Below are 26,867 nucleotides of genomic sequence, written 5' to 3' on the forward strand. Positions count from 1 at the left end.
TGAGATATGATTTTTTTGTATAACAGTGACAGTTTATAGCTTATATAAATGCAGGAGGGGTGACTGGGCTACAGAGCTCAGAAAGTAGTTTTTTTTGGCAGGGTTTGACAGATGGTGACTCGAGATGCTGCCAGGAGGCATCATACCAGCTGGTCAGGTTCCACCCGCCCTCCCGAGACGGGGGTCCGGACACAGGCGGGACGGATTACGGCTCTACAGGTTCTGTGGTTCAGTGTGCTGTACTTAAGACTGAGCTCAGGCAGGGAGTCTCTCTGTATGCTGTTCTCACCCAACACACACACACACATACACACACACACACTGTTCATTCTAATGGTAATCTGGGCCTCCCCTGACAGCAGCAGAGTGGATTCCCAAAGGTGTCCGAAAAGGCAGGAAGGCAGAGTGGGCGGAGCTCTGCTGGGGAGAGAGACAGTGAGGGGCTAAAATGCGTGAAGGACTTATCTACATCAAAAGGAGGATGAGTCGAGATTCCCTTCAGAACTCCTGGACAGTACGAGGAGAGCAGTGAGGGCGTTAAAATAGATTTAACAATCCCTCCAAACCGAGACATAAGGGAATATCTATAACCTGTACATAGATTTACTGTATCTCACAGAACCCAGTACACCCCTCATATACTTTCAATGGATAACACTATAGATATTTCAGACACTTTAATATAATGTAAAGTAGTCAGTATACAGCTACAGTATAACTATGTCAATTTGCTGTTTCCTCAAAATAACTCAAAACACAGACATTAAAATCAACAAAAGTGAGTGAAAATAGATGTAGACGTCAAATAGAGTGCTGCCAGCATTGCTGCAGAGGTTATATGGCTATAGGGTCAACCTTTGAGTGCTCAGACGATATGGCACCCACTGTATCACCTCTGTCTGCAAGGCTGTCATCCAAGAAGGTAGCCTCTTCTGAAGCAGATGCACAAGAAAGCCCGCAAATAGCTTGCTAAAGACAATTCAATTAAATTTTAATTATGTAGCACTTTTTACATCAAAAGTTTTCACAAAGCAGCTTTACAGAGAAAAACAAGTTCACTCCCCGTATTAGTGAGCACCTCAAAGATGCTAATAACTGTGGTGACACAGTGGCAAGGAAAAACTCCCTTACATTAAGAGGAAGAAACCTTAGGAGGAACCAAGACGCAGTCAGAGAAACCCACATGGCTGTGATTCTCATGCATCTCTGCACAACACAATACAATTTTACAATAATTGTGACACATCTTGTTTAACTACTCTAGCAGGCTCTAGTAACATGGAGTGAGAAAAAAACCCAAAAAGTTGTTGCTAACTGTAGCTTCTTTTAAACTACAGCATATTTGGAAACTGCTGGTCTAGTGCATTTCAGGTTTAACAGTGGAACTGTGAAAATGTTTTTTGCTAAACTTTTTTGCTTAAGGTGACTGAGAGAAAACAGTTCAGAGATTTTGAAATAGTCCAAGTTTCAGTTTGAGAGGTCTGTGGGTTCACAGTAATGGTATGTGAGTCTGCTAGAACTGCTAATGTCATTCAAACTATTTTTTTACATTAATCTGATATTGTGGAGACATTAGAGGAGGATTTAAAAAAAATATTTTTTAGAGTTTTGTTCTCATTCAATAATACTAGAGCCTGCTAGAGTAGTTAAAAAGTTGTGTCAGTAAATGTATGTTATAACATTTATCTTGGTTAACTATAGGGCTTCTATCACTCTCATTTTCACACACATAGCTGATGGTGCATTTTCTCTTTCTAAGGTAGGTTAGAATACGCTACATTATATTTAGTTTATTTCCTCAATTAAAGCTCCCAAATAAACTTAGTAAATCAGCACATTACAATATTCTCATTTAAAAGCATCAAACTACCCTGAGATATTATAATACAGTAAAAAAAATCTCTATTATAACATTAACCATAATACTTTTTTATTCATAGGCAGATCAAAGGCAGATCAGCCACAACATTAAAACCAGCTCTGTTTATATGTTACACTGATCAGCCATAACATTTTAATCACCTTCTAGTTGGTTTTAATATTACCCTAACAACATTAATCCTAGATTAATGCAAAAATCTTTTGACTAATTGAAATAACTATGATTGTTTTAAAGCAAACAGAAATAGTGTTAAAGAACCTTAAATTAAATAACAGGATTCATTATAGATACATAGGTACATAAATTCATGCAATGAAAAAAGGCCTGTATAGAAGAAAAAAGATGCATCAAGATAATCATTTTATAATCGTATTGCAGACTCTGAATTGTAATCGTATCCAATCATAACTATATAACTACATAACCGCCCTAAATTTTTCTTATGAAGTTAGCACTGGGATTGGGGGTCTCACCTGTCGCAGTGGGCGCACTTGAAGGGCTTGGCGCCGGTGTGTTTGCGGTAGTGTCTCGTCAACTCGTCGCTCCGGGCGAACCGCCACTCGCAGCCTTCCCACGAGCACTTGTAGGGCTTCTCACCTGGGGCACACACACACACATTCATATCAGACTGGCATACACACACAAATACACACACATATTTGTGCCCTGAGGGAGATTGACGGCAGTAGGTTTGTAATTCGCTCATGTTGGAGTTGATTAGCTCGTCTGAGCGGGGCGCTGACACAATTGGAGTTTATGAAATACATGATCGTCATTAGGCGGCACAGCTGTCGCGCCAAACACACTCGCGCCCAGCATTCAGCGCTCGCCCGGTTCGGGCAGATGGGGGAACGCACACAGGCTTCCAACGTCGCACGTCCCCGTCTGCGGCAGGCGCTGCGAGGGGGCGGGGCTGGGTTACTTGGCGTGGCGTCTGCGCGGGTGGGGTGTGTTTATCTGCGTGGTTTGGTGTATAAATGAGGGAGTGGAGTGTATTTGTGTGTGCGGCTGAGGCGATCATTAGTGCAGTAATGATGCTTAATGGGGAGGAACTTCATATTTACTGTCAGCCAGCTGCCTCTGTCTCCACCGTCAGCCACGGCCACTAATCTTCTCAACGAGGCTCAGCCGCTTCACAGGAGACGGAGCTTTTAAACCTGTTCTCAGACCTGAGCTCCTGCACATGAACCCAGTTTTACCTGGCGTAGGGCTGGACAATAATTATATATAGATATATATTTTTTGTGATATATATTTTTATGGGTGATATCGCTTTATAAACATTTTCGATATTTTAATATCAACAGAACACACCTGCAGACAGCATTATTTAATGAAGTTACACTTATATAGCGCTTTTCTAGAAACCCAAGGAAGCTTAACAATCACGTTTTTACACACAACCATTCATACTCAGCACTCATCCACACACGAGTGAGAAGCGACAGCCAATAGCGCACAGTGTACTCTCATCCGGAAACAACCATCCACCTGGAGGACTGCATCTGGCTCTACAGCATTTTACCCAGGACAGGATACCCAGGTGTTCCAACCTTCATAACTGAAGATCTGAGTAACATACAGATATAATACACATATCATATCAATGTTATCAAACATCAGCACTTAATTCAACAATTCGTCTGTTAGCTAGCATTGAGCTGATAGCTGTGTTCTGGTATATTGTGAGGTTAATAACTAACGACTTAAGTGAACTATAGCCGTAATCCACATATTATATCAAACCACAGAACCTACTAATCCAACCAGCACAGTGCTATTAATCTATTATCAACAAGTCTGTCAACTGTTTTTTACTGTTTACTACAGAATTCCATACCATTTAAGCCCTTATCTGTGTCCCTTAATCATTTCCATGTCTCTATTATTAATCTACAAGATAGAATATAAATTATGTCAAAAAGTAATATATAAAAAGTATATATATATAACTTTTTCTGATTTGGGGTTGCGGGATATGGGTTCTGTCACAGATTCCAGTGCTAATTTGAATTAATTAATAAATATATTAAAAGCATAACATCCAATATAAAGCCACAACTGTAGTTAAATCTACAGTAACACTACAGATCACCTGCATTAGCCGTGACGTTCACTGGTGTATATGATCACTTTAATGAAATGATCATCCCCACTAAACAAAGAGACGTTGAAACGACGTCTTTTCTAGGTCATTTTTGCACGTCCAATTTTGGTCTCCTGAAGGTGCAGACTGTGACGCCAGACGACGTCTTTTTTCTGACGTCTTCTGCACGTCCAGTATTGACGTCCCCCAGACCTCCGGATAAGGGCTAATTCTAGTTTAAATTAAGTCGTTGTGGACGTCTTTCTACGTGAAATTTACATGTATACGTTTTTATAGACCAACTACTTTGAGGCTCCCTGCATAACTGTAGTGCCATTTCAGACGGTGGCAACTGTTCCATTGTTCCAGCTTCAGCAGTTAACTGGAAACGCATACAAAGCTAAGCCAAACAATTACTGGAACAGGTTCACAACCTTCTGGAACTAGTTATGCACGTTAGTTATACACAATATGCTTTACAAATAAATTAAATTTCAACCCTCTCACTTTTTCCAAAACATGTCAACCTGCAAAGAACCAGTAAAAGCAAGGGATAAATTAATTACCCCCATCTTACCACTGTTGATTTTAAATTGACCCTTTTTGTTTGGGGAAACATTAATATAATAATAAAAATAATGAGTAAATCTCATTTGGGGTTAATGCCTTTATTTTACATCAACATAACATACACCTTAGATTCACACCATAACAATTTCACTAAACATTTACCTTCCCTTAAAACTATTACAGCTTTACATTACACCTTCCCTTAACAATATTATACCTTCCCTTAACACTATTACACCTTTAACATTACACCTTCCCTCAACACTATTACACCTTCCCTCAAAACTATTACACCTTTAACATTACACCTTCCCTTAACAATATTATACCTTCCCTCAACACTATTACACCTTTACATTACACCAGGGGTACCGGCCCACGCGGTTTCATACGGCCCCTCACGGGTTAACAAAATAAACATACATCTGGCCCGCAATTCAATTTAATTATTTATGCTTTATTATGTTCGTTTTCATATTTTATCTTAACTTGTATTTTGGTGTGTGTGTGGTTTTTGTTTTTTTTTTGCTTACGCTGCGTTGCCTGCGTCTAACCAGTCTAACCTTGCAGCCGTGGTGTGTCCACTAAACTCCGTAGTTATAAACATCCTGAGGTTAGCAGCGCTTTAACTGACCTGTTTATAATGTAATCCCAGCAGTGCATCCGTGACGCTGCTCTAAACTGCTGCTGTTAGCTGCTTGGGCTGAAAGATGAACTGTAGAGAGCTGTATTATCCGGTTAGTGGGGTTATTTTATTTCATACACAGAAGAACTTAAAAAATTAAAAACGCTCCAGACTGGCTCAGCTGAGTCCTGTAGCCCGTGGCTGGGCTGCAGCTCTGACTAAGCAAAGACTGCGGGCTTGTGGTGCTGCAGCTGCAGCTCCGACTAGTGGTTGGATGAGGAACTGCTAAATCTGAGGAAATGCTAAATCTGTCACAGCTCACAATTTTTGATTTTATATTTATTAAGCCTTATTTCAGTATCAAACGTTTTGATCAAAGTTAATATAACTTGTACTTGATGTAATTTCTATTCACTTGAATAGTTTGGTTCTTGATTGATGGAGTTTTTGGATTTCATAACATGACAAATTAAAAGGATTTATGTTAATAGAGCAACAAGCAAACATTTTTCCATGCAACTGTAATATTTGATTGAATAAATAGTATATTGAGAGTTATTTAACATTAAGGAGTAATTACATTCATTTTATATTACATCTGGTTACATTTTCTTATATTTATAAGTTACATCTGGCCCTCAGAGGACAGCCAATATGTCAATGTGGCCCTCGGCAAAAATGAGTTTGAGACCCCTGCATTACACCTTCCCTTAACAATATTATACCTTCCCTTAACACTATTACACCTTTAACATTACCCCTTCCCTCAACACTATTACACCTTCCCTCAACACTATTACACCTTTAACATTACACCTTCCCTTAACAATATTATACCTTCCCTTAACACTATTACACCTTTACATTACACCTTCCCTTAACACCATTACAACTTTACATTACACCTTTCCATTACACCTTCCCTTAACATCATTATACTTTCATTAAGATTCTAGGTCCTGAGAGACAGCGGTGTGTCCTCCACGTCTTTGTGGTGCATGTTTGAGATGCTCCGAAGTATGAAGTCCTCGGTGGCTGTCCCGTCACATTTCATGACTCCATCTGCACAAGTAGAAAAAGACAAATTAGAAATCTCAGAAAATGTTGAAGATGGCCATTTATTTTTGTCCCACAACAAACTATTTTAAATTGCCTTATTTATGTAATATTCACATAAACTTACTTCTTCACACTATGGCTTAGCTAACGCTAAGCTAACGCTAAGCTAAAGGCGGGAATACATATTTAACACCTGACCAGAATTATCGTGCCGTTTTAATTCTCACACATTATATTAAGCTATTTTAATAATTTTTTTCCCACAACAAACTATTTTAAATTGCCTTATTTATGTAATATTAACATAAACTTACTTCTTCATGCTATGGCTTAGCTAACGCTAAGCTAACGCTAAGCTAAAGGCGGGAATACACATTTAACACCTGACCAGAATTATCGTGCCGTTTTAATTCTCACACATTATATTAAGCTATTTTAATAATTTTTTTCCCACAACAAACTATTTTAAATTGCCTTATTTATGTAATATTAACATAAACTTACTTCTTCATGCTATGGCTTAGCTAACGCTAAGCTAACGCTAAGCTAAAGGCGGGAATACACATTTAACACCTGACCAGAATTATCGTGCTGTTTTAATTCTCACACATCATATTAAGCTATTTTAATAAATGTTTTCCCACAACAAACTATTTTAAATTGCCTTATTTATGTAATATTTACATAAACTTACTTCTTCATGCTATGGCTTAACTAACGCTAAGCTAACGATAAGCTAACGCTAAGCTAAAGGCGGGAATACACATTTAACACCTGACCAGAATTATCGTGTCGTTTTAATTCTCACACATCATATTAAGCTATTTTAATAAATGTTTTCCCACAACAAACTATTTTAAATTGCCTTATTTATGTAATATTAACATAAACTTACTTCTTCAGGCTATTCAAAATGCATTTGATATTGCCCCCAGTTGCCTAGGTTAATTGTGGGTGCCACAAACTTATATAACTTAACGCTAGCTTAGCGAATTTAGCCAAAGACGGTTCTTTGATTTAGCTTAGATTGGCTTATCAGCCTAGCTCTGGTTAGTGCATTGACTTAATGACCGGACAATGCTTCTACGTTAAAGCTTCGGTTACAGTAAATATTATTTGCATTACGGTCGTTCTCAAAAGTAATTCCAATTCCATTTTAACTGGCCACTGTTTAGCTATCGTTAGCTAGCTAGCTAGTTAGCTAACTGCCTGGGAAGAGAGGCAACGCCAGCAGGTTCAGATGATTTAAGACCACAGAGCTAAAACAACTAACACTACAAATACATTAACTTATACATATCGTCTTACCTTATAGCTTAGCGGCAGCTGGGTCCGGTCCGGAGCGGAGCTGAGCTGAGCTGAACTGAACGAGCTGAGCTGAGCTGAGCTACTGCAGCAGCCAAAAAATGTTTAGCGTGTTTTGCCTCGGCATATCAGAGTGGAGTTTATGATGACGTGCGGTCTCAGCAAATCAGAGTGGCGTTGACTGGTTGAAATCAACTTAACAATTTTCCACATAAATTGCATTTCCAAATAAAAATAAAAACATACGTAAATAAATACCTACATTCGTTAATTAATTAAATAGATAAAAAATATAATACTCAAATAAATAATTAGAAATAAATGATGCTTAATCATAAATAATCTATATTCATAGTGATTAACAATATTGATAACAACAATTTTGACATACATTTAAAAATAAATATATTCTTAAATAATGTTAATTTCCTGCACCTGTATTAGACGTCCCCATGACGTCCAAAAAAGTGACCTAGTCCGACGTTCAAATGTTTAACTGCATATTGACGTCCAAGTGGGGTCATAGTTAGACGTCCAAATAGCGGACCTAGTTTGCACGTCGTGTAGACGTACAGAATTGGTCTTGGACCGACCGACGCAATATAGACATGATCTTCACGTCCATAAGACGTCTAATGTTTAGTGGGTCCTTGTTCCTGGAATTAGATCCGATTACTGCAAATTCCTGAGGGAACGCATGGAAAACCGTTCTATTTCAGCACCGCCTCCACAAACACACACACACACGCACGCACTGGCAGGTTTAGACCTGCGCCCACCGCGGCCACAACACCAGGCAATTATAAGTCACGCAGGCATGGATGCTGGAGTCGGTCACCTAGCAACCAGGCGCCAGCGTAAGACGGGAGGCGGCAGTGCAGCCGGTCGAATCTGAAAGCAGCCAATTATGGCTGGTGCTGCCAAGGGAGGATGCAGTTGCCTGGCAACCACAGCAGCACATGCTATGTGTGAGTGTGAGTGTGTTTGTGTGTTTGTGAGGACAGCGGTGTATGGAGGAGGCTGTAAGTTGACACCAATGCCAAGCAAAAGCAGCCTTTTCCCCAATTACATCCCACTGTTCAACGGAGACGCACCGGATACCTGGCAAAGGACCAACACCCCCCCACCCACACACCAAACACCAAACTTCAAACTTACTCAAACACACATATACTCACACACACACAGTTTGTGCAGCCTTAAATTAGCCTGAAACACAATTAATTACATTTGCCCACTTTAAATAGCAGAGCAGCAGTGTCTAATATTTATATTTTAAACTGAAAGCAGCAGTATTTCTACAGTACGGAGCACTTTTTTTATATGTAAAAGTGGTGAGCACCACATACAATAACCTTAGCTAAAACATTCTCCACTGAAATAAAGTAGTTAACATTAGCTAACCTAGATAACATTAGCTAAAACATTCTCCAGTGAAATAAAGTAATTAACATTAGCTAAAACATACCCCACTGAAATAAAATAATTAAAATTAGCTAACCTAGCTAATGTTAGCTAAAACATTTCCCACTTGAATAAAGTTAGTTAACATTAGCTAACCTAGATAACATTAGCTAAAACATTCCCTACTGAAATAAAGTAGTTAATATTAGCTAATCTAGCTAACATTAGCTAAAAGATTCCCCACTGAAATAAAATAATTAAAATTAGCTAACCTAGATAACATTAGCTAAAACATTCCCCACTGAAATAAAGTAGTTAACATTAGCTAATGTAGCTATTGTTAGTTAAAACATTCCCTACTGAAATAAAGTGGTTAACATTAGCTAACCTAGCTAACATTAGCTAATACATTCCCCATTAGCTAACCTAGCTAACGTTAGCTAAAACATTCCCCACTGAAATAAAGTAGTTAGCATTAGCTAATGTAGCTATTGTTAGTTAAAACATTCCCCACTGAAATAAAGTGGTTAACATTAGCTAACCTAGCTAACATTAGCTAATACATTCCCCACTGAAATAAAATAATTAAAATTAGCTAACCTAGCTAACGTTAGCTAAAACATTCCCCACTGAAATAAAGTAGTTAGCATTAGCTAATGTAGCTATTGTTAGTTAAAACATTCCCCACTGAAATAAAGTGGTTAACATTAGCTAACCTAGCTAACATTAGCTAAAACATTCTCCAGTGAAATAAAGTAATTAACATTAGCTAAAACATACCCCACTGAAATAAAATAATTAAAATTAGCTAACCTAGCTAATGTTAGCTAAAACATTTCCCACTTGAATAAAGTTAGTTAACATTAGCTAACCTAGATAACATTAGCTAAAACATTCCCTACTGAAATAAAGTAGTTAATATTAGCTAATCTAGCTAACATTAGCTAAAAGATTCCCCACTGAAATTAAGTTGTTAACATTAGTTAACCTAGCCAACATTAGCTAAAACATTCCCCACTAAAATAAATTATTAAATATTAGCTAACGTTAGCTAAAAGATTCCCCACTGAAATTAAGTTGTTAACATTAGTTAACCTAGATAATGTTAGCTAAAACATTCCAGATTGAAATAAAGTAATTAAAATTAGCTAAATTAGCTAACCTAGCTAAAATTGGCTAAAACATTCCCTACTGAAATAAGTATTAGCTAACCTTAGCTAAAAGATTCCCCACTAAAATTAAGTAGTTAACATTAGTTAATCTAGCCAATGTTAGTTGAAACATTTCCCACTGAAATAAAGTACTTAATATTAGCTAACCTAGCTAAAATTAGCTAAAACATTTCCCACTGAAATACAGTAGTTAATACTAACTAACCAAGCTAACATTAGCTAAAACATTACGTTATACACTAAAATAAAGTAATTAACAAGAGCTAACCTAGCTAATGTTAGCTAAAAGATTTCCCACTGAAATAATGTAATTAATAATAGCTAACCTAGCTAACGTTAGCTAAAACCTTATACACTAAAATACAGTAGTTAATATTAGCTAACCTAGCTAATGTTAGCAAAACCATTTCACACTGAAATAAAGTAATTAAGAATAGCTAGCCTAGCTAACGTTAGCTAAACATTTCCCACTGAAATACAGTAGTTAAAATTAGCTAAACTAGCTAACATTAGCTACAATATTCCCCACTGAAATAAAGTAATTAACATTAGCTAACCTAGCTAAGGTTAGCTAAAACATTATACACTAAAATACAGTAAACATTAGCTAACATAGCTAAATAGGTAGCTAACAACGTTATTTCACTGTGAAACATGTCAGTTTAAACTCTAGCTTTCTAGATACCATTATCTGGTGTATCTTTCTTTCACAGTGTTATGTGAACTATGATTTTTCAAATTAAGGCAACTGATTTCTGACAAATTAAACATACAAACTTGCCTCTAAACTTAAAAATAGTAATTTCCCCAATGTGCCTGAAATCTTCTACATTTGCTGTCCATGTTTTTTTGGGAGTTGCCATGTTCTCACATAAACTTAGGAACATTAATGTAGGCATAATGAAGGAAGGATAGGAGATAAGGAGCATTTTAGATTGGGTCCACCTGGAGGACTGCATCTGGCTCTACAGCATTTTACCCAGGACAGGGTACCCAGGTGTTCCAACCTTCATAACTGAAGATCTGAGTAACATACAGATATAATACACATATCATATCAATGTTATCAAACATCAGCACTTAATTAAACAATTCGTCTGTTAGCTAGCATTGAGCTGATCGCTGTGTTCTGGTATATTGTGAGGTTAATAAACTTTCCTCTAAACTTAAAAATAGTAATTTCCCCAATGTGCCTGAAATCTGCTATCCATGTTTTTTTTGGAGTTGCCATGTTCTCCCATAAACTCAGGAACATTAATGTAGGCATAATGAAGGAAGGATAGGAGATAAGGAGCATTTTAGATTGGGTTTATGTGATAGCGACAACTGTTAAAATTTTAAATCTGACATTCTAAAAACCTGCTTAATAACAGGCCAAAAAATACCTCGCTACGGTAACTACGGCCTGCGGGCCATTTGCGGCCTGTTATATTTTTAGAAATGGCCCGCAGGCAGTAGTTTGGACACACCTGATCTAAAGTATAAAACATATTCTGGTTTGTTTGACTCGTTTTGTTTACAGATTAAATCTGCATGTGTTCCTGTATAGCTTTAATATAGTCTTCAATATTAAATTTACACACTGAATGAGAAGAAAAGGTGTGTCCAAACTTTTGACTGGAACAGTATACTGTACAGCGAGACCCTGTTAGCATGTGATGAATTTTGCTAGGATAAGCCATGATCTGCTAAATTGTGTTAAAAGAGGCTGAGGTAACACACACACACACACACACACTCCCTCATGTCTCATTCCAGCCTGGCCATCTATCGCAGGGCAGTTAGTCACTGTGCAGACGGAGGCTGACGGAGGGCTGAGCTCTGCTGGATGGAGATGGAATGTGGAGAGTTATGATCTGCTCGTGGAGCCGGTGATGGAGCACCATCACAACCTTGAGAAAATGCTCACAGCTGGAGAAACTATCACCACATCACCACACTGACGCAAGAACTGAGGTGTTAATTAGGTGGTGTTTTAATTAGAAATGTACAAAAATCTAATCTTTGGTCTGAAAATGAAAACAAACTAAATGATACATCTGGCTTATGTGCCATTTTAATTATAAATGTACCTCAGCAATGCTATTCTAATCACAAATTTATCTCAGCAGTGCTATTCTAACCATACATTTACCTCGGCAGTGCTGTTCTAATCATTAATTTACCTCAGCAGTGCTACTCTAATCATAAATTCACCTCATCAGGGTTATTCTAATCATGAATTTAACTCAGCAGTGGTATTTTAAACATACATCTACCTCAGAAGTGCTATTGTAATTATACATTTACCTCAGAAGTGATATTTTATTTATAAATTTAGTGCAGCAATGCTATTCTTATCATACATTTACTTCAGTAGTGCTATTACAATCATACATTTATCTCAGCAGTGCTATTCTAATAATTAATTTACCTTAGCAGTGCAATTCTAATCATTATTTTACTTCTGCCGTGCTATTCTAGCCATACATTTACCTCAGCAGTGCTATTTCTTTCTCAGGATGTTCTTTATATATATATATATATATATATATATATATATATATATATATATATATGTGTCCATATCGTACCTGTGTGTGTTCTTTGATGTGCCTTCAGGTGTGAGCTCTTGGTGTAAACTTTCCGGCAGCCGTTAAACTGGCAGCGATGGACTCTTTTCTTGTTCTCGGCCGAGTCTCCGCCTCCTGCCGCGCACCCCTGATCGCTGTCGCTGTGGCTGCCACTGTGCTCGGGCGAGGCAGGCCTGGCGGCTGCCATCTTCCTGGCCACCAGCTTGATCATTAACGTGCCGTCGGGCGAGGTGCAGAGTGTGTGAGCAGTTTTGACCAAGTGGCGTCCCAGTTCTGGCGAGGAGGGCGGGGTCAGGGAGGTGACGGCGTTCAGCTGGGCGGCGTTGACGACGCCGGGGCTGAGGTCTGGGCTAGGCAGTACGGCGGACGATGAGGTCAGAGGCTCTCGAGGGGGGCTGAGGAGAGGCGGCGGGGGACTCGGGGGGTCACTAAAGTTAGACAGCAGAGGGTCCAACATGTCCTCCTCGTCTGTTTTTGTAAAGCCCGGTGAGAGCAGACAGTCCAGCTCGTCTTCGAGAAGGTCCGACAGTCGCTTAGGCTCCGTCTGCAGGTAGCGCTCGAGCTCCAGACACGTCTGCAGAAACAGAGAGGGCTTCTGTTTAGTTATACGAGCAACTGGATCACACTTTACTTCCTAAATATCTTATATATGCAGTTACAACACAGGTGTTATGGCATTCCTGATCATTGTGGAATGACCTAAAGAACAAATTGGGTCAAATTTACTGAGAAATTGATGGACAGTGACTGTAGACACAGGGTCGCTGTACCTTCTGAGTAGCCACTGAGTTGTTAGTGTAGCGGCATGAACTTGGCAATATGATACGAATCACGACATGGGGTTTACGATTAAAAATTGTATAATCTTTATCATATATATTGTCGTTTATCGCTGTCGCTTTGCTGTGAAGATGAGGAAGAAGACACCACAGACACTGCCTTAGGTGTAATACAATTATTTATTACAAAGACTAAGACAATATCTTCAAGGCATTCCTAGGCCAGCCTTGGAGAGAGATGTTTTGCTGATTTGATGTTCCTGCTCTCTTCATGTGCAAGAAGCAAATGGTGAAGAAAAATAAGGCTATGAGAAACAAAGGCAGACAACACAGGACAAAAGCGTGACAATCAGACAAGTCCCCAGTGTGCCACACCATGGCGAATAAAATTTTTGCCAGTATTACATAAAATTAAAACCACATGGAGACCAAAGAAAGACAGAATGCTAGGCTGATGTTACTATCCTAGCCCAGTACAGCTTGTATCTTTCAGCTCGAAAACCAGTAAACTAAAACCTCTTGATCTTGATAAGTGATACTGAATGCTTTATTTTATTACATTTAAGTGATGAGGATGGAAACAAAAAATTCAGTTCCTCTTTAGCACTGTATATAGCAGAGCACTGTTACTAGAATAATACTGTGTTTTCCAGCCCAACGTGTTTCAAACATAGGGGCATAGTTGCTGAAAAAAAGTCTAGAGGAAACATTGATTCTAGTTCATAAAAAGTCCGTTATAAACATGTTCCCCCAACTAATACCTTATGTAACCCATCAGATGTCCTTCAAAGTCCTCGAGTATCAAATACTGAAGCAGAACACAATGAAAAACCAGTTATTACACAATCTAAACTTAGTCCCAGCACTGCAACTGCATGGCAGTGACTGATGGTTCTGTGCATCTACTACCATGACACTCTGACAGAGAGTAGAGTCTCTCGTTTTTTTTACTCTCTCCCTCTCTCTTTTTCTCTCTCTCTCTCTATCGTACTCCCTCTCCAGCATGTTATTTGCTTCAGCAGGTCTTCAGAGATAGATGGTTAGACCATGATTGATTACACAGGGCGAGTGGAGCTCTGTGGAGCTGAAGAAACAGAACTGACCTGAATTACCTGCTGAGGACAGGGAGAAAGACAGAGTGAGGGGTGGAGGGAGAGACTAAGAGTGGGGAAAATAACAGACTGAGGAAAAGAGAGAGAGACAGAATGAGAGAAAAAGAGAAAAAGTGAGAGAAGATGGCAGAGACAAACTTACAGAGAAAAGAAGAGATGGGTATACTGACTCCACCGTATTAGTGTCCAGCCACTAGCTCCAATGTGAGCTCCTATACACTATAATAGGAGATATCAGTCTATAAACACCCCAATAAACACCCCTATACACTGGAATACGAGATATTAGCCTAAAAACACCATCAGTAAACACTCCTATACACTAGAAGAGTAGACATTAATCTGTAAACACCCTTACTAAACACTCCATTACACTAGAATAGGAGATATTAGTCTATAAACACCCTCAATAAACACTCCTATACACTAGAGTAGAAGATATTAGTCTATTGACACCCTTAATAAACACTCCTATATACTAGAATAGGAGATATTAGCCTATAGACACCCTTAATAAACACTCCTATATACTAGAATAGGAAATATTAGTCTATAAACACCCTCAATAAACACTCCTACATACTAGAATGGGATATATTATCCTATAGACACCCTTAATAAACACTCCTATATACTAGAATAGAAGATAATATTCTATAAACACCATCAATTAACACTCCTACACACTAGAATGGGAGATATTAGCCTATAAACACTCTGTTACTCTAGAATATGAGATATTAGTCAATAAACATCCTCAATAAACACTCCTATACACTAGAATAGGAGATATTAGCCTATAGACACCCTTAATAAACACTCCTATATAATAAATTGAAGATAATACTCTATAAACACCATCAATTAACACTCCTACACACTAGAATGGGAGATATTAGCCTATAAACACTCTGTTACTCTAGAATATGAGATATTAGTCAATAAACACTCTTAATAAACACTCCTATATAATAGAATAGGAGATATTAGCCTATAAACACTCTTAATAAACACTCCTATCTACTAGAATAGGAGATATTAGCCTATAAACACCCTAAAAAACACTCCTATACACTAGATTAGGAAATATTAGTCCATAAACCTCCTCAATAAACACTCCTATACACTAGATTAGGAGATATTAGTCTAGAAACACCATAAATAAAACACTCCTTTACACTAGAATAGGAGATATTAGTCTATAAACACCTTCAATAAACAATTCTATACACTACAATAGAGGATATTAGTCTGTAAACACCCTCAATTAACACTCCAATACACTAGTATAGGAGATATTAGTCTAGAAATACCCTCAATAAACACTCCTATACAGTAGAATAGGGGATATTAGTCTATAAACACCCTTAATAAACACTCCCATACACTAGAATAGGATATATTAGTCTAGAAATACCCTCAAAAAACACACCTATACAGTAGAATATGGGATATTAGTCTATAAACACCTCAATAAACACTCCTATACACTAGAATAGGAGATATTAGTCACAAATTAACCTTGGTAAACACTCATATACACTAGAATATGATATATTAATCTATAAACACCCTCAATAAACACTCATATGCACTAGAATAGGAGATATTAGTCTATAAACACCCTCAATAAACACTCCTGTACACTAGAATAGGAGATATTAATCTATAAACACCCTCAATAAACACTCCTATACACTAGAATAGGAGATATTAGTCTGAAAACACCCTCAATAAACACTCCTATACACTAAAACTGAAGATAACTGAAAATGGTAATCAAATTCTAACATAAAACTTTTAGAACCACATTCTTTCTGCTTTTTAATTCAAGCATTGTTTTTAAGAGCTGTTGAGAAGTGGGTGTTATCACACACTCGGTTTGATCCTGATAGATTTCTTAAAAATAGCAGTGTTTCCCCACCTACTCCTCGTACAGTTTAAGAGCGTAGACTGCACGGACTAAACATTTCATATTCCAGACACAAAACATGGCTGAACAGATTTTGTTGTCAGGATTTGGCTTAAATTTGACATTTTCTTTCTGCTAACATCTCAGTCATTCTGCTCTCCTGCTTTTATCACTCATTTGGTCCATTAGACCAGTCCGTCTCCGCCGCTGTTGCTAAGCAATGCGGTGCTCTTCGTTTTTTTTGAGCGGCGTCTGCAATTTTGTGAGCGATAAAAGCATTTTAATGTGGGCACTGAACTCAAAGAGGCATGTAAACACAGCCAATATTAGCTCCTGCGCTTCCATTCAGGAGCCACTCTGAAGTTCCTGCCGGTGGGATGCGGCTGCGCTGGTGCTGTTAACCGTGATGGTCTAAGTGCTTGAAAAGATATTGATGTCTTCGGAAAGACTGAGCAGATTTGCTTGAGGGTGATGTTAATAGCAGTGTGCACTTCTCTGTCATTATTTGCAATTTATCTTACTAGTAGGAATGTAAAATGCTTCAGTGTGCTGTGAAGCACTGATTTAAAGTTAGTAATTCAACGCCAGAAGGAATTATGATTAGTGTTGGGCAGTATGGCCAAAAATGCATATCACAGTATTTTTCAAGATTCTGATGGTTTCACAGTATATCACAGTAGTTTTTTGTATTGTTATTTTTTGCATGACTGGGCTTTAATATAGGTTTGTTAATTACTGTACTGTAAGGAGTACACATAATAAAAAAATGTCCCACAAAATTATACAATATATGAAGAAATCAGACTTCATTAGCAGAAAAACAGCTGAAGAATAGATAAGACACTTTACCAAAACAATTGGTAAACCACAGTAATATAAAATAAACTAGTAGTCTTGTCACATTGGCAAGATTAGAATACATTACTTTACTTTCCTTGTGTCCAACCAGGTGTGAGTGAGTCACAATAGCCATTCAAAACCAGGAGAGAAGGAGCAGCCATATGTATTATAAATGTCTTTAGTAAAATGCACAAATAAATACAACAGTAATGTGAAAAATGGGATGAACAATTTCAGTTTGGGGTGGCTGAAAAGCTTTAGGACAGTTGTGGAGTCCTTTGTAGCATTTGTTTTGTCTTCTACTTAACTTCTGCTTTTTGTTGTGTGCATGACTAGGCTTTAATATAGGTTTGTAAGTTACTGTACTGTTAGAAGTACATAAAATATAAAACATTAAGGCTTTAAATTAAGGCTTTGATTAGTATCGGGTTTTCTTTGTCCCATAAATTCCGCACGGTGCTCCACAGCGCCTCTAGTGGTATGGCGGTATGAGAGAAATGCATACCGGATCTAGTTCCCCCTCCAGTACACCGAATGAACCGGTATACCGCCCAGCACTAAATATATTTATTTATTATATTATTATATCAAATAAAGCATCATTTATTATTTCTGGCCAATATAAAATTCTTAAACACCTCAGTCCACCAATAGTGTCACTGATAAAGACACACTGTAAACTGTACAGCAACAGATTCTACAGTTACTGTATCTACAGTTTAAAAGGCTCTTAAAGGGAATGGCAAAGTTATTTTATTTAGTATTCTGTCAACTGTTGATGTAAAAGTTGGGTTTGTGCACTGCTGCACATCCTTGTGTGTGTAACGAGCCAAGGTGTATGTGGTACCAAGATAGCAATGAGCATCTGACTGTTGACGTCTGTCGGTGGCAAAGTGCTTTGATGTTTTTTTTTATGTAAAAAAATATAAACGCGAATTTTAATTAAATAGTCAGTCAAGTGCTTTTTTACTCTTCATTTTTTATTTTCAAAACTTTTTCAGCACGATTTAAGAGAGATAATGAGTGAGAATGAGTATCTGTTAAAATTCTCAAACAGCAGAATGTCTATGTCTGGACTGTTGATGGGGTGTAAGATAGCAACAAGCATCGCAATGCACCCTGCGCAGGGTGTACGTTAGGGCCCTAGAAGTCTGGTAAGACCATCAAATCTACCACGTTTCATATTGTCGATTGATTCCTTCTGGTTGCATGGTCGCTCCATGAACTCCTGACTGATTATCCAGTCAGACGTACGAGTATAGGCAGTACGATAACGGTGAACGGGCTGAGTGTGTGTGTGTGTGTGTGTGTGCTTGTGTGCGCTTGTGTCGAACTCCTATCTGGACCAATGACATTTAAAAAGCCACGCTGAGCCCAGAAGCTACAGGCTTCTGCTGCTCTGCCGCTCCGGACGCTCTCTGGAACATGCCATTGATTTTGCCCTCGCCCTTTGGGGCGTGCATTGGTCAGTGGCGTCAGGTATCCAGCTGCCGATCTGTCGGGCGTGTGACAGTTATACGGGCAGACGCAGCTCTTTGAGAGGGCACGCGTCATCGTGAGGTCGATGCTGTGTTTATGTATATGTGTGTGTGCACGGGCCTGATGAAGTGAGGGGCAGACAGCGTTCCAGGGTAAACCGCTGGCAGCAGGGTGAAAGTAGGGTGAGGTGGATGAGAATAGCGGCTCAAGCCAGCTGCTCTTTTTTATTTTTCTTATCTTTCTCTCTGCTGCCTTCCCTCAAACCCTCCAGCCCCCCACCATCATCACTGCCCTCCCCCACAGGCCCGGAGGTACTGACATTCAGAGGATATTGTTACTGAAAATGGCAGCAAATTTCAGTTGTCTCCAGTACGTGGACGACGGCTTCAGCTCAGACTGTCTGCCCCAGAGCCGACGAGCCAGTTTCATGTTAAGTAAGCGATGCTGTAACAAAACACACTGGGCCCTATATATTAAGTTTTGTAAAGGAAGCTATGTTAATTGTTGGTGTATCTCTTTTTAAGGTCTATTATTTACATTCTTCAGCTGTGTTTCTGCTAATAAAGTCTGATTTCTTCATATCTTGTGTAATTTTGTGGGACAAATCATCATGCAAAAAAATAAAAAAATAAATACAAATACTGTGATGAACCCAATCATTAGTAAGAAAACTCAAGCCTATAGTTACAATTCCAACCTGCTGAAACCAAACCCAAGCTCAGATAAAGCCAACAGAGACCCCCTGTTGCTGTTTCCCACCCTGTCTCAGAATCTGTCAACCCAGGCGAGATTTGTAGCGATAAAGCGAGTCTCGTCTGACATGCCCTGCAGCAAACGATGCTGTGAATACGAAAGTGGGGGAATGGAAAGCTAGTGTCGCTGATTTCACCACAGCCTGGCTCTCGGGAGAACTTGGCCCCGAGCCGTGGTTGGGTGCTGGCACTGGGGTCCGAGGCTTGGCATTTAGTTGTCATTTGTGGAGTGATGAACCTGGTGTTGGAGCAGTCATTATGGTGGGTCTGGTGGCAGTGTGACATGCCTGTCTGTGCTAGTCTGTCCCACCATGCAATTATCTCCACCGCATCTGTACACCTGTGACAATGTGTCAGTCCTTGTCTTGTCTCTGTGTCCTCACATGAGCCTTCTTTTCCTGTTGGAGGGTTTTAACTCCAGTGCTGAGCTAGCTTGCATGTGTGGGGCCACGAACATTCCAGTTCCAGGTTCCAGTTCATTGGCTCTGCTACAGTTCAAGGCAATAATCCAAATTATTGGGTGACTGTGCTTGTGACCATATATATATGCCACAAATAAGGAAACAACAATCCATTATATTGATCTTTAAATTGACCAAAAATACATGTATACACTTCCTGGCCAAAAAAAAAAAAGTCGCACACTCTAATATTTGGTTGGATCGTCTTTACCTTTGATTGCAGCACACTGCTTTCACTGTGGCATTGTTTCAATAAGTTTCTGCAGTGTCACAATATTTATTTCAATCCAGGTGTGCATTAATTTTTCACCAAAATCTTGCAGCAGCATTGATGATGGTAGAGTCTGACCAACCACTGCACAAAGCAGCTCTTCTCCATCCAGCACATCCCAAAGATTCTCAATGAGGTTAAGATCTGGACTCTGTGGTGAACTCTCTCAATCCATGTGTGAAAATGATAAATGATGATCTCATGCTCCCTGAACCCTGATCTCTTTCACAATTCCAGCACCATGAAGCCTGACATTATCATCTAGGAATATGGCCGTGCCATCAGGGAAGAAAAAATCCATAGATGGAATAACCTGGTCTATATTCAGTATATTCAGGTAGTCAGCTGACCTCATGCTTTTGTAATGTGTGCAGCATGTGGTTTTGGATTGTCTTGTTGAAAATGACATGAATGTACAGGGTTTGGACAGTGAAACTGAAACACCTGGTTTTAGAGCACAATAATTTATTGTGGTGACGGACAGTTCTGGTGGAAACAGGAGAGTTGAGGTGCACATTAAATTCTGCTGTGATTTGATCAGCTGTGGTTTTATGTTTTTTGGAAACAATCTGGGTTAGCACCCGAACATCCCTTTCAGACAGCTTCCTCTTACAGCATCCACAGTTAATCCTGTTGGATGTGGTTGGTCCTTCTTGGTGGTATGCTGACATTACCCTGGATACCGTGGCTCTTGATACATCACAAAGACTTGCTGTCTTGGTCACAGATGCACCAGCAAGACGTGCACCAACAATTTGTCCTCTTTTGAACTCTGGTATGTCACCCATAATGTTGTGTTCATTGCAATATTTAGAGCAAAACTGTGCTCTTACCCTGCTAATTGAACCTTCACACTCTTACTGCTCTTACTGGTGCAATGTGCAATTAATGAAGATTGGCCACCAGGCTGCTCCAATTTAGCCATGAAACCTCCCATATTAAAATGACTGGTGTTTCAGTTTCATTGTCCACCCCTTTACTTGGAAAATTGTGAATTTCCTGTAAACTGGCCAATACCCTCCGTAATTCGCACCCTGAGTAATCTTGGACTACTGTAGTGTTAGCATGCTGGCTACCGGACTTCTCCAACACCTCTACCACAGTGTTAGTATGACCTGGCTAACCAGTCAGCAGTTCCCTACAAAATCAAGCCCTTTCACCAGTTCTGTGGACCCAAGTACTGTTAGCTAACTGAGTGGAACAGCAGCAGCCAGACCTGGCCTGCAACACCAAGAGACTGATAGGTGGGGAAGCTCACTGATAGCTCATTGATCTGTAATGTTAGACTCAGGCCGAGAGGTGGGGGACAGACACACAGATCACCACCTGCCAGAGCTTTGATTTGGGAGGGGGGTTCACCGGCCAGCTGGCTGAGAGACTATCTCCCCTCCAGGGGCAGCGGGAGTTCAATAGGACAGGGGGAGGAGGAGGGGGTGGGACAGGGTAGGTGTGATGTCATCAGCACTAGTGCTCACTACTCATTTGATCGTGCACATTTGATGTTTTACAGCATCAGCAGTGCCTAAAAATATCACCTGCAGAAATCTTAGCATCACATGCAGCTTCAAATATTAAGACTGGACATGCAGTATATGTACAGCTCTGGAAAAAAAATAAGAGACCACTTAAAAATGATGAGTTTCTTTGATTTTACCCAATTAAAAACCTCTGGAATATAATCAAGAGGAAGATGGATGATCACAAGCCATCAAACCAAGCTAAAGGCATAAAGTTATCCAAAAGCAGTGTGTAAGACTGGTGGAGGACAACATGATGCCAAGATGCATGAAAACTGTGAATAAAAACCAGGGTTATTCCACCAAATATTGATTTCTGAACTTTATAAATATGAACTTGTTTTCTTTGCATTATTTGAGGTCTGAAAGCTCTGCATCTTTTTTTGTTATTTCAGCTATTTCTCATTTTCTGCAAATAAATGCTCTAAATTACAATCTTTTTATTTGCAGTTTGGGATAAATGTTGTCCGTAGTTTATAGAATAAAACAACAATGTTTATTTTACTTAAACATAAGTAACTATAACCTATAACCTATAACTAGCAAAATCAGAGAAACTGATTCAGAAACTGAAGTGCTCTCTTGATTTCTTACAGAGCTGTATATATTTAGTGCCCCCCTAAAGATTTCTTTCATTTTTGCTTTTTTGTCATACTGATATTTTTCTGATTATCAAACAAACTTTAATATCAGTCAAAGATAAGAAAAGATTTGCATACATATAAAAAGCTTCCCTTGAATCAATATTTCTTGATTTTACAGGTCTGGTTGTGGTTAGTAGTAAAATTTAAAAGTGTGATTAATCACAGTTAATTTATAGGGGAGGCAAACACTTCTTCACAATGGACTAGATTGATTTGGATAGTTTTTTCTCTTAATAGATGTAAGTATAATTTAAAAACTGCTTTTTTATATTTACCAAGGTTAAATTTGTCTGTCATTAAAGTTTGTTTGATAATCTGAAAAATGTAAGTATAACAAAAATGCAGAAACAAATAAGTCTATAAGCGGAAAACACTTTTTCACGCCTTTTTATGTTCTGTATTGCTAATGTACATCATTATTTGTAAGTCGCTTAGAATACATGAGCCTGCTAAATGCATTGTAATGTAAAATACTTTTTAAAGAAATGGTAAGTAACTGGTATCACAGAGCATTATGATGTGGACCATCGTTGGCTACATCTCCTCAGTGCTCGACCGGTGGATCACTCCTCTAAACAGGAGCGTATCTGGCGGCAGGGGGTTTCGCTGAATACGGGCTAATGCCTGCTGACACTTCTAAGCAGCCGTAAAAAGCAGAGCCGGCACTCGTGAAATGGATCCTGAACAGGCCTGTTGACATAAGCATTAATAGAGCTGGAGGCACTGCAGAGAGAAACAATGAGCCCGGATACAGAGACCAACGTTACCGCTGAGGAAATTTATCACTGAGGAGTAACTGTGGTCCTGTTTTACCTCCTCATCCAGCCCCCAGTTACAGGTACTGAGAGGTGCACGGTAAACATGGATTAGTTCAATATATTTTAAATTATTAGAGAAATCTCCTAATATAAATGATTTGCACAATAATTCAACAGACAGGTTAGTTAAACTGATTTGATTTTAGTCTTCTTTTTGATTGTATTTCACTAATATATACACTTACAATACTATGAAATTAAATGGAGAAATAAAAATCTTGTAAAAATGTTGTACAGCCTACAACACCAAGAAAAGGTTGTTAATATATAAATATATATTATCTTTTGTACACAGATCCCGATTTGAATGTATATGTGGCAACAAAGTTTCACTAAACTCAGAGTAGTTTGGTGGTAACAGTTGGTGGTCACATGGTCTAAGACGCTGCCACTATGATCAGGAAATCGCTTGTTTGAATCCTGGTCATGCACCTTGCCAGAGTCCGAGAGAACAATTGTCCTTGCTCTCTCTGGGTGGGTACAGTAGATGGCACTCTTTCCTCTCATCACTCCTAGGGTGATGTGGATCAGCACAAGGCTGCGTCTGTGAGCTGATGTATCAGAACCGAGTCGCTGCACTTTCCTTCGAACATTAGCGCTGTGATGCTACTCAGTTCGTAAAAAAAAGAGGCGGAGTCTGACTTCACATGTATCAGAGGAGGCGTGTGCTAGTCTTTTTTAACCTCTGTTGTGGCATCACTAGTGATGGGGGATGTACAGCAAGTGTAGCAGCTGAAAGGGTGGTATGATAGGCCTAGCTCAATTGGGAGAAAAATGGAAGAAAATATCTAATATATGTAGTTAGTTTATAAATGTATTGGGTTTACAGTGTAAGGGTTGTAGGTTAACCAGTTTATGGAATATTTACTAACATTGTATTGTCACTATTTAGCCCTATACGGACAAGATTAGTTTCTCAGTGGGACATCTGTGAAAAATATTTCACACTTCTACTTAGTGATAAAACTCCTGCATCCAGCATACAATTGAAAAAACTGGAGGACCAGTGAGTTTTTTTGGTTTTCTCGGTCACATGACATTGCGTTCAGTAGCTTCTCCATTTCCACTCGCTGTTGTGTTTTTAACGTAGATCTCCGTGGAAACGCATGGCCAAAGTGTATACAGTGCGCGGCAGTTGTCAAATTGCTATTTTATTAAACGCGAGGTGACGAAACTCAAAGATGTGCATCCGAACGGGACTAAAATTACCAGAGGACCACAGTCAGAGAAAAACAGTAGATAATTCAGCCTGTAATTTTCTCAGAGGACGTCTGAGAAAAACACAAACATGGCTGTTCTGGACGAGAATAAAATCACAGAGGACCCCAGAGCCCCCTGAGAAACTAATGCCCTTTGGATAGGGCTTAATATGTACGATATGTGAATTGATTTATGGACAAGAGATAAAAAAACATACTAGTAAATAACACAGCGCCCTCTAGTGGATTTTTTATTAGTCTAATGTAACTCTGGCATTGGTATAGAACCTACAATCAGGTTGAATTCACTTCAGCACCTTCTTTATAAGGAAGCATTTAAATAAGTAACTTAAATGCTCTCTATCAAGCGGTTAAGCAAAAGTTAACGGATTGAAGATGCTATCTCAGACGTGTACGAGGACTCGGCGGGCGACGCACATTTTGCCGCTGATAACGACATGCTAGCTATGTAGCGACTATAACATAACAGCAATTAAGTAATGCACCCAGGCCGCTGCACACTTTTACGAGCTGAAGGCAGATAAACCTCTCCGAGTGCCCCGGCTCCTCCTGTGTTTTAGCGTGCTAATCTCGTGTTAGCGCCTGAAGGGGGAAGGCTGAGTAATTAGCAATAAAACAAGCGCTCTGATGGCTCTGGATCAATCAGCGCTGGGCCGTTTGATGCAGGGTTTAATGCGTGGGTGAAGGAGGGGTGTGGGGGCGGGTTCAGGGTGATGTTTCTGGAGGCACACTCTAACCAATAAACTTAAGAAAATCTATTAGCTGATAAATAAAAGCCAAACCCAGAGATTTAAGAGTTTGAGGAGCACATCGTCTTCTAGCATCCTATTAAAATGGTCTGAAACTGAGGGCTTTTTCACACTTAATGTTGGCTTGCTCTTCAAGTTTGTAACATTGATGGCTTTTTCCTTTGGTTTGGGTTTTCCTTTTGTTTGGTTTGTTTTCAGACATGGAAAAACCCAAGTGCACTAAAATGCATCACATATTGGTCAGACCTGTCTGGGAGGGGGTTAAGAAAGTAAATACAGGAAGAAGGCCATGTGTTCTGGATTATGCAGTATTTTAATAGATTAAAAAATGTAGTCAAATTAATCACAATGGAAATAAATAGATTAATAGATTAAAAATGTTACCAAAATAATCACAATGGAAATATTTTTCTTCCTTAAGACTAAGCTTTTAATAATGGGTATTTAAATGTGAATAAAATAATCAGTGTTGGAAAAACTTAGTTTTGTATTATTGGGGCCCTTATAAAATAATTGTATTAATCACAACAATGTTCTGTGACTAAATCGTGGATAAAATCGTGATTATTTTTTTTTTAACTGCGTTTTTAGGAAGGGGACAGTAAATAATAGTGTAGTGTGGTTAACAGATGGCAGACTAGATCCTTTTTTTACTGTTTTATAATACTATATATTATATATAATCAGGGTAGATTTAATACTTTTTAAATTAGAACATTGTAGTGGCTTAGTTTTACTGAGTTTAACTAAGAATTTTAATGGAGAAAATAAACATGCGTCAAGTAATTAATTTGTGCAAATAAAAAAAAAAAAGTGTGTTAAAGTTTCCAGATTATTTGCATGTGTTAATGCATTAATATTGACAGCCCTTATTTCAATGTAATTTACTATGGCGTGACAGGGATGCATTAGCTATTAGCTGTAACTGTAACTAATATGGGTATTAAATCAGGTTAAACTGCACCTGAACAGCCATAAAGACCTCAAAAAAAATGCAAAACCATCAAACCTGCAGAGAACAGCTGATAGTTGGGTCAGATCAATGTCAAATTACAGAAATTCTAAACACAAACAAATCACTCCAGAGTTCATTTAAAACCGGATCAAGACCTTTTGTTTCTTGTGGGTCTTGGTGTGGCTGTTTTGGTCTGAACCAGTGTACATTTAGGGTATTTATACCAATCCAGTCCTGCAGGTGTAAAAATACCCTGAGTCCGCACAATAGGATTTATTTAACAAAAGTTGTTTCTTGTGATTTTTGAAAATGTGCATAAAATAGTATTTTAAAAAAATCTCAACTAGGATAAGGTGAATAAGTTAGCAAATTGTAGTACATACCAACCTATACTCTCTATACTGGGCCGGATACTTGCAGTGGCTTTTCTCTTATCTGATTGTGGCCAGTGACTGGAAAAGGCTGGACCCTCATCCAGAACTGTCTGGTGCATTTGCACTCCCAGATGTATGGCAGGCACAGAAATACTAAAATCCTATACATATTAAATACACAGCAATGCAGCTCAGCCTGAACAGCCAGACTGGAATTTCCAGATGGTCCAAAATAAGGTTCAGTGCACTACTTCTTTATTTTCCTGTTTACTGTCCCAGTTCAGAGTCCCCAACCCAGACTCACAGCC

At 38.8% G+C, this 26,867-nt stretch overlaps 1 protein-coding gene and 1 long non-coding RNA gene across 2 annotated transcripts in view; both read right to left on the reverse strand.

Annotated features, from left to right (window-relative positions):
- The window catches only part of LOC103039059 (Krueppel-like factor 7), a 66,634-nt gene that overhangs the window by 9,017 nt on the left and 30,750 nt on the right, over window positions 1–26,867 (reverse strand). Inside the window, exons 2-3 of the mRNA XM_007239948.4 lie at window positions 12,677–13,250; window positions 2,356–2,479 (exon numbers count right to left, since the gene is read on the reverse strand). Of these exons, the coding sequence (XP_007240010.3) occupies window positions 2,356–2,479; window positions 12,677–13,250 (698 nt within the window). The remainder of the gene's footprint in view (window positions 1–2,355; window positions 2,480–12,676; window positions 13,251–26,867) is intronic.
- Window positions 4,618–6,304, reverse strand: LOC125785913 (uncharacterized). Its single transcript, XR_007428201.1, has 2 exons — window positions 5,945–6,304; window positions 4,618–4,867 (listed from the first exon to the last, which is right to left on the reverse strand). It is a non-coding gene; the product is annotated as an uncharacterized LOC125785913 (long non-coding RNA).

This window comes from Astyanax mexicanus, chromosome 21, assembly GCF_023375975.1.
Source record: "Astyanax mexicanus isolate ESR-SI-001 chromosome 21, AstMex3_surface, whole genome shotgun sequence".
NCBI lineage: Eukaryota > Metazoa > Chordata > Actinopteri > Characiformes > Acestrorhamphidae > Astyanax > Astyanax mexicanus.